The following is an 18,238-nucleotide window of genomic DNA, read 5'->3' as shown; positions in this document are numbered from 1 at the left end:
AATAAATTAAAAAAAAAGAATGGTTCTGGGACTTGAGTCATGTTAGGCACAAATGAGCACAGAACGGACAGAGTCCAAGATCTACCTTACACATGGACACCGTCATTTTTCTACCCATAGTATGCCCTTTCAGCAGCCAATTAATTCACTTCACTCTCTTCCAATCAGCAGTGGCCGCGTCCCGGAAAGTTTGACCCGCGTGAGCTACCGTAGGGCCCCTCCTTCCGCCACTCTGTTCCGGGCCAACATGGCGGCCTCCGAGTCAGTGCCGGCTTCGAGTCCCGACTCTGCAGACGAGGAGGAGACGATCCTCTATGACTTGCTGGTCAACACCGAGTGGCCACCCGAGACAGAAGTGCAGGTGAGCCGGACCCTCCTTGAAGGCGGTAGGCGTGACGCGGGCGCTTGGAGCGTGGAGCCACGTAGCGGTGCCACGCAGCCCGGTGGAGCGGGGATGGCAGCTGTGCTGTCGCCTGGCAACGGCGGGGCAGCTGGGTCTGGGGCTCTCTGAGGGGTGTCTCTGGAGTCAGAGTTCGGCTGTCGGTCCTCAGTCAGGCTGTCACCCGCTCGGGTGGTCGGTGTCACTCGCCTGCCTTAGAGGGAGGGAGTCCTTGCCACATCCGGACTTGGCTTGCTTTCTTGTTCTCCGTGGCGGGAGAATTTTTTTTGCAGGACCCTACGGTCTTCTCGACATCTCAGTAAGAGGCTTGTAAGTGTGTGGTTTGTCTGTGTGTGCACACGGTCTTCTTGACATCTCAGAAATAGGCGTGTACGTGTGTGTGTGTGTGTGTGTGTGTGAGAGAGAGAGAGAGAGAGAGAGAGAGAGAGAGAGAGAGAGAGATCAGAAATCTGCCTGCTTGCCTTCCTGTCTGTCCGTCTGTCCTGGGTCCCAAAGATGAGTTGTCTTCATGGAACTTCCACTGTGGAGGAGAGAAAACCGACCAGTGACCAAGCTTTAAGTGGCCTGTCTGAGCAAAATGCGAAGGGAGTGAAAAGAAAGAAAGAAGCTGTGGTCGTTCTCCAGTTCTGCAGGAGACGAAGTACGGTGTTTGCTAACTTATAGACCCTGGAGTTACTCATTTCCTAGGGAGAGCCTGCTAGTCCTAGGGAGAAGAACAGGAGCCTGAGGACCATTTATTTGGCATATCATACAGAGGGCCTGACATGCCAGTGTATTAGGTCTAGTGTATTAGCATGCACGAAGGACTTTTATTAAAGATTTCTGAATCCAGCCTACTGACCTTCATTGCCATCTTTTCTGAGTGTTTATTCCCCTTGTCTTGAATTATGTCTTGTATGGCAGAGATCTCCATATATTGTTTTCATTATTTCCTGCTTCTCCTGAATAATGTGGACATTTTGTAGATCATGAAATTAAGAGGCTGTTTCGTGCTGCCTTTTAGTTGGATAAAGACACCTGACACTTCTGACAACATCTGTAATAATGTCTCAGCATGCTTAACATTACACATTGATTTAAAAACAGCACAGCGTCACCTTGTACGGAAACCTCTTTGTACTTTGCCCTCTCGCGTCTGTCTTTATTACAGATTTCCATATCTACTCAACACAGCTATTGACCTTTAGGCTCTGCGTCTGATTCACTTTTCTATACCCCCGCGGTGCCAAATTGTCTTCTGATGATTGCTTCATGTTTGTTGAGTGGGCTTCTTAGGGAATAATCTACTTGCTCTTGCTGATGCTTTTATTCATTATATTCTTGGTAGGAGTTTAATAGTGTACTTACTATACTTTCATATAGTACTCACCATAGGAAATATTGTTGTTCTTTATCCTACAACATTCAGTTTATAATTATGGAGTCAAATTATTTAATGTACTAGTTATATCTGTGTTTTGTTAATAACATTGTCTCAGTGGATACACAATAGATAACTACTTTTCCTCTGAGTAAAATTTGTTTAAGGTTTCTGTGGTCTACTTAAGTCAACTGTACTGACTTGTCAACCAGTATAGTCTTGAATGGTCAAACCCTGACCTCGTCTGGCCCTACACATGATAGGCAAGTTTCCTACCATTTAGATACACCTCAGCCCTGTCCCTGGTCTTTTTTTGTCTTTTTATTTGTGTTTTGATTTGAAAACAGTTTCTAACCTCATTTTTGTGTTTTTTCTGACATGTACCTGTAATTGTCAGTTTCACTCTTAAGCCACAGAAACACAGTCTAGATGATGTTATTTCAGTCTGGAAGAAGTTTTAAAATACTGATAGTACTCAATTCTCTGGATAGAAATAAAGAAGTTTAAATTAATATGTTGTGAGTATTGTAAAATTAAAAAATGTAAGTTTAAAACATTTTAAATTTTTTTTTTAAATTGTAGCTTAGAGGCAACCGAAAGCATGGGGCATCATTCATCATCACAAAAGCCATCAGAGGTAAATATGATTCGTGTTTTATGTATTACATAGTTAGTGGGCTGTTTTTTCTCAATTCACAACTGTGCAATTCTAGACAGCCTAGTGATTTAAAAAGGTTCTTTTAGACTTCTGATATAAAACCTAATGAAGGTAGTTAGCATACATATTATCTGGCTTTAATCTTGTATGTAAATATTTCTACAGATTCATGTATGTATGTGTGTGTGCGTACGTAGGTTTTCAGTCTTACATATCTCTAACTCAGTGTAGAACTAAACTGTAGCCTAGGTTTAGCCATTACCTGTGTTGTACCAGGAGGTGATGAGGAAGCCCAATGTGAGATACCATTGCACATGTTTACACAGAGGTTCAGATAGAATGTGAAAAATATTCAAATTACAAGTGTGATTAAATTGAGCATTCATTTAACCAATGATAGACTTTATATATAAACCAGCAAGAGTCTGAAAAAGAATTGAGGACCAGCCTTTTTGAGCTATGAGGACTTTATTATATTAACAGATTAATGTAATTCTCCCAGCACACTGTTAGGGTAGGTGCTGTCTTATATTTATTTATTTCATATTATATGTATGTATAAATGTATGTGGGTGTCCCTGTGTGTGTGTACCATGTGTGTGCAGGAACCCATGGATGTCTGAGGAGATGTAGGGTTTGCTGGAGCTGAAGTTATAGATGGTTGTGCGCCACCATGCCTGTGCTGGGAATCAAACCCAGGTCTTAACCACCAAGCATCTTTCTAGCCCCTACCTTTAATGTTTTCAGATGTGGAAATTTGTTCACATCGTTCTTTGGGAATGTGATTACCTGTCTGTCCTTCTGGCCTTTTAGGCCATCCTTATGTTGGGTATGAGTTCCTTATGAAGAGAAGAATCAGTTCAAAAAAATTGAAAACTTATGAATAACTAAGGTTGTGGTGTATTCAGTTTTCATTATCACAAACAAAGTTTTGACTTAATTTAGAAAACATATATAACTGATTAAAATAATTTAGAAAAAATTTGAAAGTATAAGTAACTACATATCATAATAAAAATTTCTTCATTTTACAACCTAGATATGATGTTCTTCTTCAGACTTTTCTCCCTCACTCTATACCTAGCTGTATGTACAGGAGTGTGTGTGTCTTTCTGTGTCTCTCAAACACACACACACACACGATATAAAGCAGTCTTAAACCTGTGTTTGAAATTTTGTTTATCACAGACTTCTCCAGGTATTACTTACATAGTTGTTGCAAAGTTCAAATTACTATCTTGATTTAGATTTTATACTTCATACCAATAGATTTGTTTTAAAGAGCAATCTACTGTAATTCCTAGTAATGATTTGAATAAGGTTTCATAGATTAAATTTAGCATCTCATAAACCATTTTTTAAAATTAGTAGTTGGAAAATATTTCAGTGTTTGAGTAATGTAAGCGTGGACTTTAATATAAACAAATATATGGTCTTATAAAAGTTATAGTGTATATTAGGTTGGTCTCATTTTATAAGTTGTTTGCAAATGGCTGCTTCTTTTTCTTACAGATCACCTGTTATTTTTTCGTCAGTACATCTGGTACAGGTGAGCCTTCAGTTTTTACAAAGATTGTCATTTGTGATTTAATGTTTTGAATATCAGATTAAGGTAAAGATATATATATCTCCAATATATATGGAAATTCAGGCTTTGGAAGTTTGTTCAAATTTGTTGTTGCCGTTTCAGTTTCTTAATGGTGTGTTTGAAAAGCTCAAGTTTTTTTTTTCATTTTTTTTATTAATTAACTTATTTTACATCCCAACCATGGCGTCCCCTACCTTCACCCCTCCCCCATCCTCCTCTGTAATCACTCAGAAAGGGGCATGCCTCCCATGGCAAACCTAGTTTTTAATAGGCATTTCACAGAATTTGGTGTAAGCTGCTGATGTCTCAGTACACTCATTGTTCCCCTAGTCCATAGTGATCATATTCTGCTCGCTTCCATTCCTCTGAAGAGCATCCGTAACTGCATAGGAGACGCCCCTATGCTGCATGTGTGTCTTGTATATGATAAGCAGCACTTTTGTTCTTGTTGTTGCATCAACTCTGTGGTCAAAAGCTGGCTTGCTGTGTTGTAGGTCTTCAGATTTTACCTCTTGTGCTTTTTTTTTTTAATTCTTTGAATGTTGTTATGTTCAACTATGATGCTGATTTTTCAGGTTCAACAAGGACAAGGAAATAATTAATCTGATAAAATAATATAATTCAGCATTTAGCAATGTTTGTAGTGTTTTTTAAAAGTAGACTTATTAATTGCATGTTGCTTTCTCTAAACCTTAAACTTAACAGTTCTAAAGATAAGATAGTTCTAAAATAGAGACCTTTGATCACTTGTAGAACTATTTGCTCAGTGTTTTTTTTTATTTTATTCTCTCTGTCTCTGTTTGTGTGTGTGTGCACGCAAGTGTGTGTATGTGATATGTTTGTTTTTGTTAGTTTTGATTTTTGAGGATGTAGGGCGCAATAGGGTAGAGATGGTTGAGGAAATTGGCTGCATTGGTAATTGTATGAACTATAAGTATGCCATTGGGTCTTTATCTCGTACTTATGAAGTTTCATATATCATATTAGTAGTTTTTGAACTGGGGAGATGGCTCAGCCATTAAGAGCACTGCTTGCTCTTTTAAAGGTCCTGAGTTAAAGTCCCAGCAACTACATGGTGGTTCACAACCATCTATTATGAGATTTTGTGCCCTCTTCTGACCTGCAGGCAGATCACTGTATATATAATAAATAAGATCTTTTAAAAATTGTAAAAATTTGGTAGTTTTTGGATTTAGGTTTACTAATATTCAAGTTTTTTAATATAAAACCCTCTCTTTTAATTTTTCCTCCTTTCCATATGATTTTCATGATTCATTCTTAAGCTAGCTTATGTGCTGTGCTTTCAGCCCTGCTCCGTTTTTGCTTCCCGAGGGACTGGTTCGCTTGGTCAATAAGCAGATAAACTGGCATTTGGTTCTTGCGAAGTAAGTATGTATAAATTCACTTCAAACTTCTGTCTGCATGTCTCCTAAATCTAGATTCAGACATGGATTTTAGGGGTCCTTGTGGCTTTCATTCTTGATTTGTATTAAATTCCCTTTTGTTACATATGGTCATTGTTGCTTGAACATATTAATTTAAGCTGTATTGAATCATTTCTATGATTTTGTACTTGTATAGTTGTCAAGTCAGAAGGTAGATAATGAAAGCAAAACTTTAAAAAACTTACTGGAGAGGGAGGGGGAGAGGAGTGGGGGGAGGAGGAGAAGGGTGGGAGGAGGGGGAGAAGGGTGGGAGGAGGGGAAGGGAAATGGGAGGCTGGGAGGAGGTGGAAACTTGTTTTTTGTTTATGGTTTTTTTATTTTTTTTTTCTTCTTTTCGCAATAAAAAAAACCACAAAAAAAAAAAATGAAAGAAGAAAAAAAAACTTACTGTAAAATAATCCCATCAAAGTAAAGACTCCAATACTCACAGCAGAATTTCTTTCTCTTTTCTCCCATGAAGCAATGGCAAGCTTTTGGCAGCTGTCCAAGACCAGTGTGTGGAAATCAGGTAATTGTTAATGTAGGCTCTATGGAAAATTTCTTTTGAGGAGAAAAACCCTCATTCCTTATACATAAGAGCTAAAGTTTTAATCTTTTCATAGGTGATATTTGAAGGGATTTTACTTTTGTGACGTATCAAAGACTGACTTACAAATGACGCTCTCTTAGTGTGGTTTGCTCATCTCTGTACTTATCTGCTGGCTCCCGAGAAGTGATACCTTCTTGCTACATGAAGATAATATTCTAGAAGTCTGGAAGTAACTGTTGTTGGACTAGTTACTGATGAAATAGTTATTTAGACCAATGTAAGATGTCTCAAGATATGAAACAAAGCAGGGCAATGTTGTGATATTTAACTCCTTTGCTTTTTGAGGGGCCTACCACCTAGCTCCCAGATAAATCACAAATGGAGACTTATTTTAGTTATGAATGCCCAGTCTTAGCTTGGCTTGTTTTTTTTTTTTTCTGCCATTTTCTTAAGTTATCCCATCTATCTTTGTCCTTGGGGCTTTTTCCTTTTCTTACATTGGTATATCTTATTTTTCCCTCATTCCGTGGCTGACTGTGTAGCTGGGTAGTTGGTTCCTGATGTCCTCCTCTCCTTGTTCTCTTAATGCTCATCCTCTCTCCTCCCACATTTCCCCTTCTATTTATTCTCTCTGCCTGCCAGGCCCACCTATCTTTGCTCCTGCCTTGCTATTGGCTGTTTATCTTTTTATTAGACCATCAGGTGTTTTATACACGCAAGGAACCACAGCTTTATAGAGTTAAACAAATGAAGCATAAACATAAGTCACACACCTTAAAATAATATTCCCCAGCAGGGCAGCTTTGCAATAATGGCATAAGTGTGGGAATATAGAACTGTGAATGACCAAGGTGATTACTGGAGATCTGTGTGGTGTCCACTCAGTACATTCAATGATACTATGTTCTTATCTAAAATATCCCTCTAGGGGTTGGAGAGATGGCTCAGTGGTTAAAACTGCTTATTGCTCTTGCAGGGACCTGGGTTCTGTTCCCAGCACCTGACCTTCATGGTGGCTCACAACTGCCCATGGCTTCATTTCCAGGGACTTTAATGCCTTCTTCTTCTTCTCACATAGACACACACATATGTACATTAAAAAACGTACTTTTTAAGCTGGCCTGGGTTGCAAACTCAGGAGTAGTTGGTTTGTTTTGGAATTTGCATCAATCCACCAAATATTTGCCATTTCTAATATTGAGGGTCCCCCTTTTAGTAGGCAAAGCCTACCTATTGGTTGTCAGATATAAGTGGAGGGCTTGGGTGATAGCTGAGCAGATAAACAGCTTGCCATGCCATCTAAAGGAGGGGAGTTTGGATTCATAGAACCTATGTAAAAGATGGGTGGGCATAGTGTCCTACCTGTAATCCACTTCCTGTGGTAGGTGGAAATGGGATCCCCACAGCAATGCAGTTAGCCACAGAAACTGAGAGCGTTAGCTCTGGTTTGAACATGAGACCCTGTGGCAGCATATGAGGTAGAGACTGGTAAGGAAGACACCTGTTGTCACTTTTGGGCCTCCCTATGTGCACATGTCCACCTACACATATGTGGGTGTGGATGCATACTGACATGCACAGCACACATATAAATACTTAGATACTAATAGAAATGTCTTCTGCTGTTCCACTGTTCTCACTAAAATAGCACTAGTGCCCATTCAGTTGCTCTTGCGTTGGTGTTCATTTTCTGCCCGTTTTCGGTTTTTTTCTTCCTGTGTATCCAAGCAGAACTGGATTCTCGCAGCTCTTTGGAGGAGTAGAAAAGTCTTTCCCTGTCAGGTACTGGCTTCAAGTGGGGAGGCTTTCTGAGTCCTTTCAAGCCACCAGGGAAATAATGGCAGTGATGACAATCTTCCCTTGCTCAGCACTTGAACCAGATATGGCTACATAGATCCTTCTGTGTTGTTTTTAAGCACGTTGTTAAGCATCCATTTGGCAGCATTTGAATTTATACCATTAGTAGGGATGGCTAGATTCTCCTATTCCGTTTGTTGCAGTTCTGTGAAGTGTTTTGAGAAACAAGCTTATAGTATATACCTTACTTATAAACAGCAGTCAGAACACAACATTCACTTTTCCCTTGAAAAGAGAAGATGGATGAAGTGATTTTTGATATAAGAGTCAGGGCATGTATGTGCGATCAACATATTTGGGTCTGAGAGGGAGAGCTTGACCAAAGATCCATGGAACTTGCCAATGAAAATTTAGGAGAAAGGATAATTTGCAAAAGCTTTGTAATACACACAAATTTTGGTATGAGATGAGCTCCACCAGGAAGCCTTTGAGAGCACACTATGTGTGGGGAGCTCCTCACCCCATGACACCGGTAACATTGAGCACATGTTGGGTTACTCTTATTAAGTTGATGCCAGTGCTGGGTGTTAGGTACTCCTGTTAACTCATGATATTCTCGTAGGTCTGAAATGTTGGGTAGATTTTCCTCTGCTTTGGAAATGAAGGATAAATGATACATGTAAGAATTCAGGATCCATTTTTGTAGCTTCAGGTTTTATGCACTGTGTTTCTGATGTGGGATTCCCCTCTGTATGCTATGAATATGTTTTATTACTATTAGTTAATGAAGAAGTTGCTTTGGCCTATGACAGGGCAGAATTTAGCTAGTGGAGAAAACTAAAGTGAATGCAGGAAGAAAGGAGGCGGAGTCAGGCAGACACCATGTAACCACCCAAGAAACAAGATGTGAGGTAACAACCCACAAATCTTGTGGTAAAATATAAAATAATAGAAATGGGTTAATTTAAGATGTGAGAGCTAGCTAGGATACGCCTGAGCTGTTGGCCAAAAAGATTTATTTATTTATTTATTTATTTATTTATTTATTTATTATGTATACAATATTCTGTCTGTGCATATGCCTGCAGGTCAGAAGAGGGCACCAGACCCCATTACAGATGGTTGTGAGACACCATGTGGTGGCTGGGAATTGAACTCAGGACCTTTGGAAGAGCAGGCAATGCGCTTAACCTCTGAGCTATCTCTCCAGCCCCGCCAAAAAGTTTTTGTGTGATTATTCAGGTCTGAGTGGCCAGGAAACGAAAGTACAGTTTCCATTTCCATTCCAGCCATGCTGTGCTTTGGTATGGATGCTGGCTGTCCCCCTCATTATGATTAGCACTTCTGTTTTCTACAGATCCAGCATGTGCCATTTTCAAGGAATGCATTGTGAATGAGGCCTGGGACCTGCAGCTCTGATTTTATTGTGTTTTCTTTATAGTTAGGGATCGTCTCCCTCAGTATGATATATTCCCACAAATATAAGGGTGGAGATGTAGCACAGTGATAGAGCTCTTGTCTACCTGGGGCAAAGCCCCAAGTTCAATTCCCTCCGCTCAAAAAAGGTCACTTGACCTCCACTTGTTCCATTTCTCTGAACATAATAGGAGTTGCTAGTCTCCATGTGATGAACAATGCCAGTGCAAGAGGAGGAACAGATGCTAAGAGGGGATTATGGGGTGTAGCTTTGTTCAGAGTTGCTGTTTAGCTGCTTTTGTGTTGAATGGATACAGGCACAGGTCTGGACTTGGCAGTGACCTGAAAGGAAGTGTTTTCTAGTAAATGAGGAATAACCAGCAAAGTACAGTGTATATAGCGATTGTCTTGCAGCTTTTCTTTGAGATGGGATCTCTCTGTGTGACCCCAGCTAGCCTAGAACTTTTAATTCTCTGCCTCTGCCTTCTCAGTGCTGGGGTTACAGGTGTGTGCCACCATGTTGGGCTGTTTTTGAATTTTAAAGTCACTTTCTCTCTTCTCTCTGTGTGTATTCTATCCACAACAGTGATGAACACAAGTGGCTTAATTATTTCAAACATTGCTGAGATAAAATACCTAACTAAAGCAGCTTAGGATCAAGGAGTTCATTCTGGTTTCTGGGAGCTGTAGTCTGTCGTAGTGGGGAAGGCGTGATGGCAGGAGCCTGAGGCAGGCTGGGCGAACCGCATGAGTGGTCAGGGACAGGGAGAGGACAGGAAGGAGGGCTGGGCTCCACAACCTTCACTTCCTTCAGCAAATGTCCACCTCCTAAAGGTCACACAACTTTCCCAAACAGCCCCCAACTGGGGACTAAGTGGTAAAGCTCGTGGGCTTATGCAGGGCAATTCCTATTTAAACCACATATACAATGTGAAACCTGTTCAGTGGTAGCTGTAGCAACACCGCGCATGTGTTTAAGGAGTAGTTCTTTTTTTTTTTTTTTTTTTTGATTCAAGTCAACTGTGGGAGTTGGTGCTAGTGTTAAGACCTAAGGGTCATTATTTGCCATAGGAGTAATTGTGAACCTGAAATGGTTCCTGAGAAAAGAAACACCGAAGCAGTTTAATTTTTGAGAGGTAGCCCTGCTTTCTGCAATAGTATTTGGGTTGTTGTTTTCCAGTGTTATTGTATTAAATGCTGGTCACTAACTTACTCTACTGTCCTTAACTTGCTTGTGTTAGGGGCTGATTTTGGATAAAATAACAATGTGTGAATTCTTCTTTAATTTGCATGTTGGCAGTAGCTACAGTTTTTGAGTGGTTAATAGATGTTTACTTTATTCAAATAGTGAAGTAATAATTCCATATGGTTGTGGGCTGCTGCTAGTAGGGGAACTAGTTAGAAGTTGTGAAAGACCCCAACAAAGACAGGAAGAAACTGAAGAAAATGTGTAAATATCCCTACCACAAGTTTGCTCTATGAAAGTGAATAAAGTATGATGGTTTTAGCAAAGCTGTTAGGTCCATCCCTCTTTCCTCTTCCCATTCATTTGCTGTCACGTGTAGGATGGATTCTATATTCACTGACATCTCCTTCAGTTTTCTCTGGGCTGTGTGAGGCGCTGTCATCCCATTGTCTGAAGGGAAGGTTATGCTCATCCTTTGTCTCAGCCCCTGAGATGGAGTCGGAATCAGGTCAGCTTCATTTCTGAGCCGGTTCTCTCTGCCTCGTCCCACTTGGGAGCTAAGAAGGGTGTTGTCTTGGATACTTATTTCTGTATTTATGTCTGTAGTCATAGCTAACATTATTTGAAAAATAGCTAAAATATGAAAAGTTTTGTAAATTATTTAAAAAACAGTGCTCAGTTAGTCCCTTTAGAAATAATAGAAGATATAGTTAAATAGAAAGAATTAGTAATTACCTTTTTGACTATCCAACTTGTTTACTATTAATATTTTGATATATGTTGTTTGAAACTTGTCTTTCTATCTGTGTGTATGTGTGTGTATCATTAGTGGATAATATTGTTTATTCTACTTGGTGTCAACTTGTGAATTACTCTTGTGATTTATAAATTTAATTTACACTTTAAAATTTATATCACTTTTTTTCCTTGGTAACACTTGAAATCAATTTATTATGAAATTGTTCCATGTCAGGTATAGTAATTGAATAATATTTCATTGGATGTGCACAGCAAAATTTAATTAATCTCCCATACTTGGTATGTTTTTCTTCTTTATAAATTGGATTACCTTAGTTTCCTTGATAACTATATAAATCTGTAATTACTTCCTGGGAATAACTTCATAGAAGTGAAATTGGTTAGTCAAGTTCTATAGATATTAAAGTTTTAGGTAATTATTTTAAAATTATGTTCTTAAAAGTTCACCAGTTTTTGTTTTGAACATAGTTTGTACTAATTATGCTACTACATTCTATATTTCAGGATTATAGATTGTAAACAGGTCACTGCTTTATGTATTATAACATATTTAGGTTATGTGATTTATTAAGTTACTGATTTGTGATCAGGCTTTGTAATATGCTACATATCAGTGGTTCTTAACTGATACAGTGTGTGGAGCTTTAGTCTATAATCTTACTTGGGTCCCATCCTAGATTTATTGAATCACATCTTTTGAGCCGGTGGTGCAGACTCCTACTGTATCATAAGATCATGCTTAAGCCCACTTCTGCTATATCATAATATTCCTCTTCTAGCCCCATTTCCGTAATAAGAAGATTGCTAATGACAGAATCCAGTTTGGGACACTAAACCACCTGTCTTTGTGACAGAGGGATTACCTACTATTATGTACAGGTGTTGTCTAGATCACAGTGTTTCGTAGACTTACATATCAGTTTATTATGGTAAAACTATTGTTTTTATTTTTCATTTGTAGGTCTGCAAAAGATGATTTTACATCAATTATTGGGAAATGTCAAGGTAAGAGTTTCCAAAATATTGAAATATGAAAATTTAAATTTTGTAATGATTTACAATGTTTCTGTAAAGTTTGAATAGATATTCCCAAAGTACTTACTAGTAAGATCTTATCATGACTTTATTAAACTTATTTAAAAAATTATAATTATTCTTTAATCTTTAAATGTTTTGATTTAGCATATATACTTTTTAGGGCTTTGAACTTAAATTGTGTTTTAAAATATTCAAGTCCATTTTTTTTGAAAGTATTTGTAAGTACTGTAGTCTTTTGTAGTACAGGGATAAATACTTAGTTATAATTTTAAAGTTGTTCAGATAAAAACTAATAAAAATGTTTGTGATTTGATCTTTCTTACTAATTCTTCTAAGTTCAATATTAGATATTTTGTTTTATTGACAGAAAGCTAACACATTCTGGCCTCATTTGTGTTTTCTGTTCTAGAGATATTTTGTTTATGATCTAACAAAGTTTCTGAAGATTAGAGTGCAAAGCTAGCCACACTAGTCAGCCATACAGTTTAGGCAGTGGTGACAAACATCTTTAATTCCAGCAGCTACATTAGTTAGTCATAGAGGCTGGGAAGTACTGGTCATGCCTTTAATCCCAGCACTAGAGAGGAATATAAGGCAGGATGAGATAGGAACTCGTCTTTTTCAGTCTGAAGGTTTCATAGAGGTAAGAGCTCTTTAGAGGCTTGGCTACTTTGCTTTTCTGATCTTCAACTTGAACTCCAATATCTGTTTCTGGGTTTTTATTAGTCATGCTACATCTAATGCCCAATGTTTGGGGTACAAATTTATAAAAAAAGCCATTTGTCTGTAGCTTTGCAGCCACCTGCCTAGGCTAGAGCTACATGTGACTGGAGTCACCGCCTTACAGCCTTGTTTTTCCTTACCATCTCATGGTGGACTTTCCTTGAACCCCCTTCTTGCACTGCTGCCAAAATAGGTAGCTGCCTTGAAATCTAATCAGACTTTTACTCTTCTATGCAATGAGAAAATTGGGAATTCTTAAGGGAGGAATTAGTTAAAAGGGAGAGTTTGTTTCCCATGTTAAAAAATGGGGAACACAGTTACAATAGAGAAAATCTGTCTCTATATGATTATGTAATTCATAAATTAAAAATGAAACAACTAAATGAAGGGATACTCAACTGGGATTGATATACTGTTAATTGTCATTTTGATAATCCTTGTTGTTTTGATAATTTATTCGTTTATCTCTTAAAAAGTTGTTTGGTTTGACTGCCAAGATAAAGGCCTTAGAAAAACTTAATAAAACAGATCACAGAGATATCCAAATTTAGACATAGGAATTTAATGGAGAATCAGTTTCAGCATTACACTATAAGGTTAGAGATAAACAGCCTAAGGTTTTTAAAAAATCTAGTAACCTTACAGGAACATCTGCCAAATGATAGATATACCCAAGGTTATGCAAGAGTTAAATGGACTCCTTTGGAAATGTTGGATTTAAGGAGATTCAAGGAAGTAATAGTCTCAAATGGCAAGCATTCACCTTTTGTGAAGCAAATGTTAAACTCAAGGTCAGTTTGTAATAGAAGTATTCCTAAAGGCTGGATAGACTTGGTTAAAGCTGCTTTAGAGCCTGATCCACATTTACAATGGAGTACCTGGTTCAGAGAAGAGGCTAAGACAGTTGAACAATGGAGTAAAGCTAGACGTAGGGAAATCTCCCAAGATCAACTTCTTGGAGAAGGAAATTATGCTATTGTAGAAAGGCAATCTTTATATGATGACCGCATCCTGGCTTTATGCTGTATAGCAGCTTTGAATGCTTGGGACAGAATTGGAGAAGTAGGAAAGGAAACTAAGTCATTTACTAAAGTTATACAGGGCCCAAAGAAAGCCTTTATGGATTTCTTACAAAGATTGACTTCAGGAGTAAATAGAATGATACAAAATTCAGAGCTTAGACAAATAATAATTGAATCTTTGGCTTTTGAAAATGTTAATTCTCAATGCAGAAGGATAATTAGGTCTTATAGTCAAGATCAGCACCCTTAGAGGAATGGATCCAAGAGACAATCAATAATGACTCTCATGACCATGATGATTCATGTATAGGAAAGGTGATTTCCAGAGGTTTAAGGTAAAATAAAAATGTCAAGTGTTATAATTGTGGCAAACAAGGTCACCTTAAAAGTGATTGTAAACAAGGCATTCTTAGAAACAATGTTTATTCTAATCAAAACAAAATGCCCTTTCCTTCTGGATTATGCAGAAGGTATAGCAAAGGCAGGCATTGAAGTATAGATCAACAAGAGATTTTCAGGGTAACACTTTGCCATCAGGAAACTCTGTGAAGGCGGGCCTTTTGCAGGCCTCTATGCCAAATCCAGTTTAGCCATTTACTGCCATCTAGAAGAAACTCCTTCCCGGATTAATTGAAGAGCCTAATGCCTACTTTAAGAAACCATACTGTTCTGGATAATAGAACAGCTATAGAAGAGACAACAAAAAAATTTAGGGTAAGCCATAAAGCGAGGATTTTGGCAAACTTCTATAAATGGACAAAGACCAGAATTAAAAATACAAATAAATGACATTATTGTCTGGTAGACATAGGTGTGATGTAGCAATAATTTCACCAAAATCTTGGCATCCAAATTGGCCTCTTCAGGAGGTAAATATTCAGCTTTTAGAGACTGAAACTTTATCTCAGGTAAAACAGAGCACGAATTTGGTCAAATATATAGACCCGGAAGGACAGAGAGGAAAATTAAAGCCACATGTGGCTATCATTGCAATGAATTTTTGGGGATGTGATTTGTTACAGTAATAGAATACTCATATTAATATTTCCCCAGTCTTAGAAACAAACCGTAAATTAACATGTTTCTGGGAAAAATATTAGAAGGTATTATAAAGAATAGTCGCTGACCATTGAGGTTGTATAAGAACAGGGCACAAGAGCTGCTAATATTCCAAAGGCACCAACAGTCCTACCTTTTAAATGGTTGACAGACAAACCTGTATGGGTTGCATAATGGCTTTTAACAATAGAAAACTGCAAACTTTATTATAGCTGGTGCAGGAACAATTAAATGTTCAGCATATTGAAGAATTAACCAGTCCTTGGAATTCTTCTGTATTTGTTGTTAAAAAGATATCTGGGAAATGGAGAATGATAACTCACCAAGATAGGATAGAGAATGGAGTATTTTCTTTGAGTTTGTCAAATGCAAATGGACTAAACATTGTTGATGCACTTATTGCCTGTATATGTTGTATATAGTTACTGTACTTATTGTATATAGTTTTTCTTATATTAGTTATAACCTTTTTATATTAAACAAAAGAGGGGAAATATAGTGATATTTTGTTTATGATATATCAAATAATGTTTGCCTGAAGATCAGAGTGCAAAGCTAGCCGTACTAGTCAGCCATACAGGCCATGCAGTGGCGGCACACACCTTTAGTCCCAGCAGCCACACCAGTTAGCCATAGAGGTCAGGTGGTGGTGGTGCATGCCTTTAATCCCAGCACTAGAGAGGAATATAAAGTGAGATGAGACAGGAACTCACTGCCTTTTTCAGTGAAGATTTCATAGAGGTAAGAGCTCTCTAGTGACTTGGCTACTTTGTTTTTCTGATCTTCAGCTTGAACCCCAATATCTGTCCCTGGGTTTTTATTATTTATGCTGCAATCTGTAATATGCACATAATTTTTAAATAATAGAGAAATTTTGTGTTTTTTTTTTTTGTTTTTTCGAGACAGGGTTTCTCTGTGGTTTTGGAGCCTGTCCTCCTGGAACTAGCTCTTGTAGACCAGGCTGGTCTCGAACTCACAGAGATCCGCCTGCCTCTGCCTCCCAAGTGCTGAGATTAAAGGCTTGCGCCACCACCGCCCAGCTAATAGAGAAAGTTTGAATTAACATGTATAACCTTTACTCAGTGGTGCATGATCGCTACTTAGGAAGTGCTAAAGAGTAACTACTAGGTACTATGATTATACCTAAAAATTCTCAGTTGATTGATTCTAACTGTGGAACATGGTTTTTATTTTGTTACTCAAGGTCATTCTTAGCCTACCCATCTATCTTAGTCAGGGATTCTATTGCTGTGATAACTCTGTGACCAAAGCAGTGTGGAGTGGAATGTGTTTATTAGGCTTACACTTCCATATCATTGTTTACCATCAAAGTAAGTCAGGACAGGAACTCAAACAGACCAGGAACCTGGAGGCAGGAGCTGATGGAGAGGTCATAGAGGGGTGTTGCTTACAGGTTCCCCACGGCATGCTCAAGTTACTTTATTATAGACCCACCCATGGCCACCTGCCCAGGAATGGCACCACCTCCAATGGGCTGGGCCCTTCTCTTTGATTAATTAAGAAAATACTTTAAAGGCTTGCCTGCAGCCTGATCTCATGGAAGCATTTTCATAATTAAGGTTTACTTTTAGTTTGAGTTGTTGATGTTAAGTCGAGCCAGCACACCATCCTGTGACAGTTTTTTTTTTTTTTTTTTTTTGGCCAGGTGTTCTGTGTTGTAGTGAACAGTTGTGAGCAGTTTTCTCAGCCCCTCTGTGCCCTCTTCCCTTGATACAGTTCCTTCTGCCACCCAGCTGCTGCTGTTACACTGCATTGGTTCATTAGCCTGCCCTTGTAAGGTCAAGTGCAGCTCCTTCTGCAGACCTTTCCTCTACTCCCCTCCTCACCAGTTTGCGACTCTGATACTCGTCTGCCTGTAGCGACCCTTGTCCTGATTTTTCTTTTCCAACTTAGATTATGTGTTACTTCTAATTGCTATAATGAGAATATTTGACCAAAAGAACTTAAGGAAGAAAGCATTTATTCTAGGTGGCTCAGGTTTTACAGTTCGTTGTGGAGGTGGGAGTGTGTGACCACTCATTCCATTAGCTAAGTAGTCAGGAAGCAGAGAGAGGAGAGTGCAGGCAAGGTGGGGTTGTAAGAGCTCAAGGCCCACCCTTCACTGGTACACTTCCATTGGATGACTCACTTACAAAACATCTACAGATTTTCCAATAGTACCATTGCCTGGGGACCAAATGTTCAAGTACACGAGTTTGTGGAGAATATTTCTCAATCAAACTGTAACAGATTGTAAAGTCTCTGAAGGCAGGGTTCCTCTGTTACTCAGCTTAAAAAAAGATTTCTAGTGCTCCCCATACTTGGTAGTTACATACATTTCTAGAGTCTAGCATGCTTTCCCACACAGGATCGACACACATGACAGTTACATACATTTCCAGTTACACATGGTAGTCACATAGATTTTTTTTGTCTCTGTTAAATTGTGGGGGCTATAAAATTATTTTTTATGAATGAGTATGTATTTGTCTGTTCTTGGCTAATTTTGGAAACTTTTGAGAGTAAATTGTAGGAGACTGCTCTTTAGTTTCCCAGTGCCCAGACCCGAATAATTACACAGAAACTATATTAATTATAACACTGCTTGGCAAATGACTTAGGTGTTGAAATAAGAGCAGTGGGCTGTGTCCCGCCACCTGGCTAGCTTTACCCGAAATAATTACACGGAAACTGTATTCTTTTAAACACTGCCTGACCCATTAGTTTCAGTTTCTTATTGGCTAGCTTTTACATATTGATCTAACCCATTTCTATTAATCTGTGTAGCCCAAGAGCTGGCTTACCAGGAATGATCTTAACCTGCGTCTGTCTGGAGTGGGAGAACCATGGCGACTCTCTGGCTCAGCTTCTTTCTCCCAGCATTCCGTTCTGTTTACTCCGCCTACCTAAGGGTTGGCCTATCAAATGGGTCTAGGCAGTTTCTTTATTAATAAGAAATCACTCCCACATCATTTCCCCTTTTTCTGTTTAAACAAAAAAGAAAGGCTTTAACTTTAACATAGTAAAATTACATATAGCAAAACAGTTATCAAGCAAGAATTACAGTTACAATATTTATATCTATTTTATCTTTTATCATAACTAAGGAAAACTATAACTATCTATTTATTCTTTAACTCCATCAAAGACTCCAGAAGGATATAATACTACCTAAGTAAACAAGAAATAAGAAAACTCTAGAAATGACAGAGACATCTTGCTGCCTGGACAGTCACCCAAAGTTCTTTTGTATGGTTG

At 38.5% G+C, this 18,238-nt stretch overlaps 1 protein-coding gene across 1 annotated transcript in view; it reads left to right on the top strand.

Moving 5' to 3' along the window:
- Positions 1-238: 238 nt before the first annotated feature.
- Nbas (NBAS subunit of NRZ tethering complex) overlaps positions 239-18,238 on the top strand; it is a 312,059-nt gene continuing 294,059 nt past the window's right edge. Inside the window, exons 1-6 of the mRNA XM_041639422.1 lie at positions 239-361; positions 2,343-2,397; positions 3,931-3,967; positions 5,314-5,391; positions 5,912-5,959; positions 12,100-12,143. Coding sequence (XP_041495356.1) covers positions 248-361; positions 2,343-2,397; positions 3,931-3,967; positions 5,314-5,391; positions 5,912-5,959; positions 12,100-12,143 — 376 coding nt within the window. The 5' untranslated portion in view covers positions 239-247. The remainder of the gene's footprint in view (positions 362-2,342; positions 2,398-3,930; positions 3,968-5,313; positions 5,392-5,911; positions 5,960-12,099; positions 12,144-18,238) is intronic.

This window comes from Microtus oregoni, unplaced genomic scaffold, assembly GCF_018167655.1.
Source record: "Microtus oregoni isolate MIOR12 unplaced genomic scaffold, Mior012 000058F_ref0000040, whole genome shotgun sequence".
NCBI lineage: Eukaryota > Metazoa > Chordata > Mammalia > Rodentia > Cricetidae > Microtus > Microtus oregoni.
The sequence above is the reverse complement of the archived record's forward strand: the minus strand, read 5'-3'. Positions and strand labels throughout refer to the sequence as shown.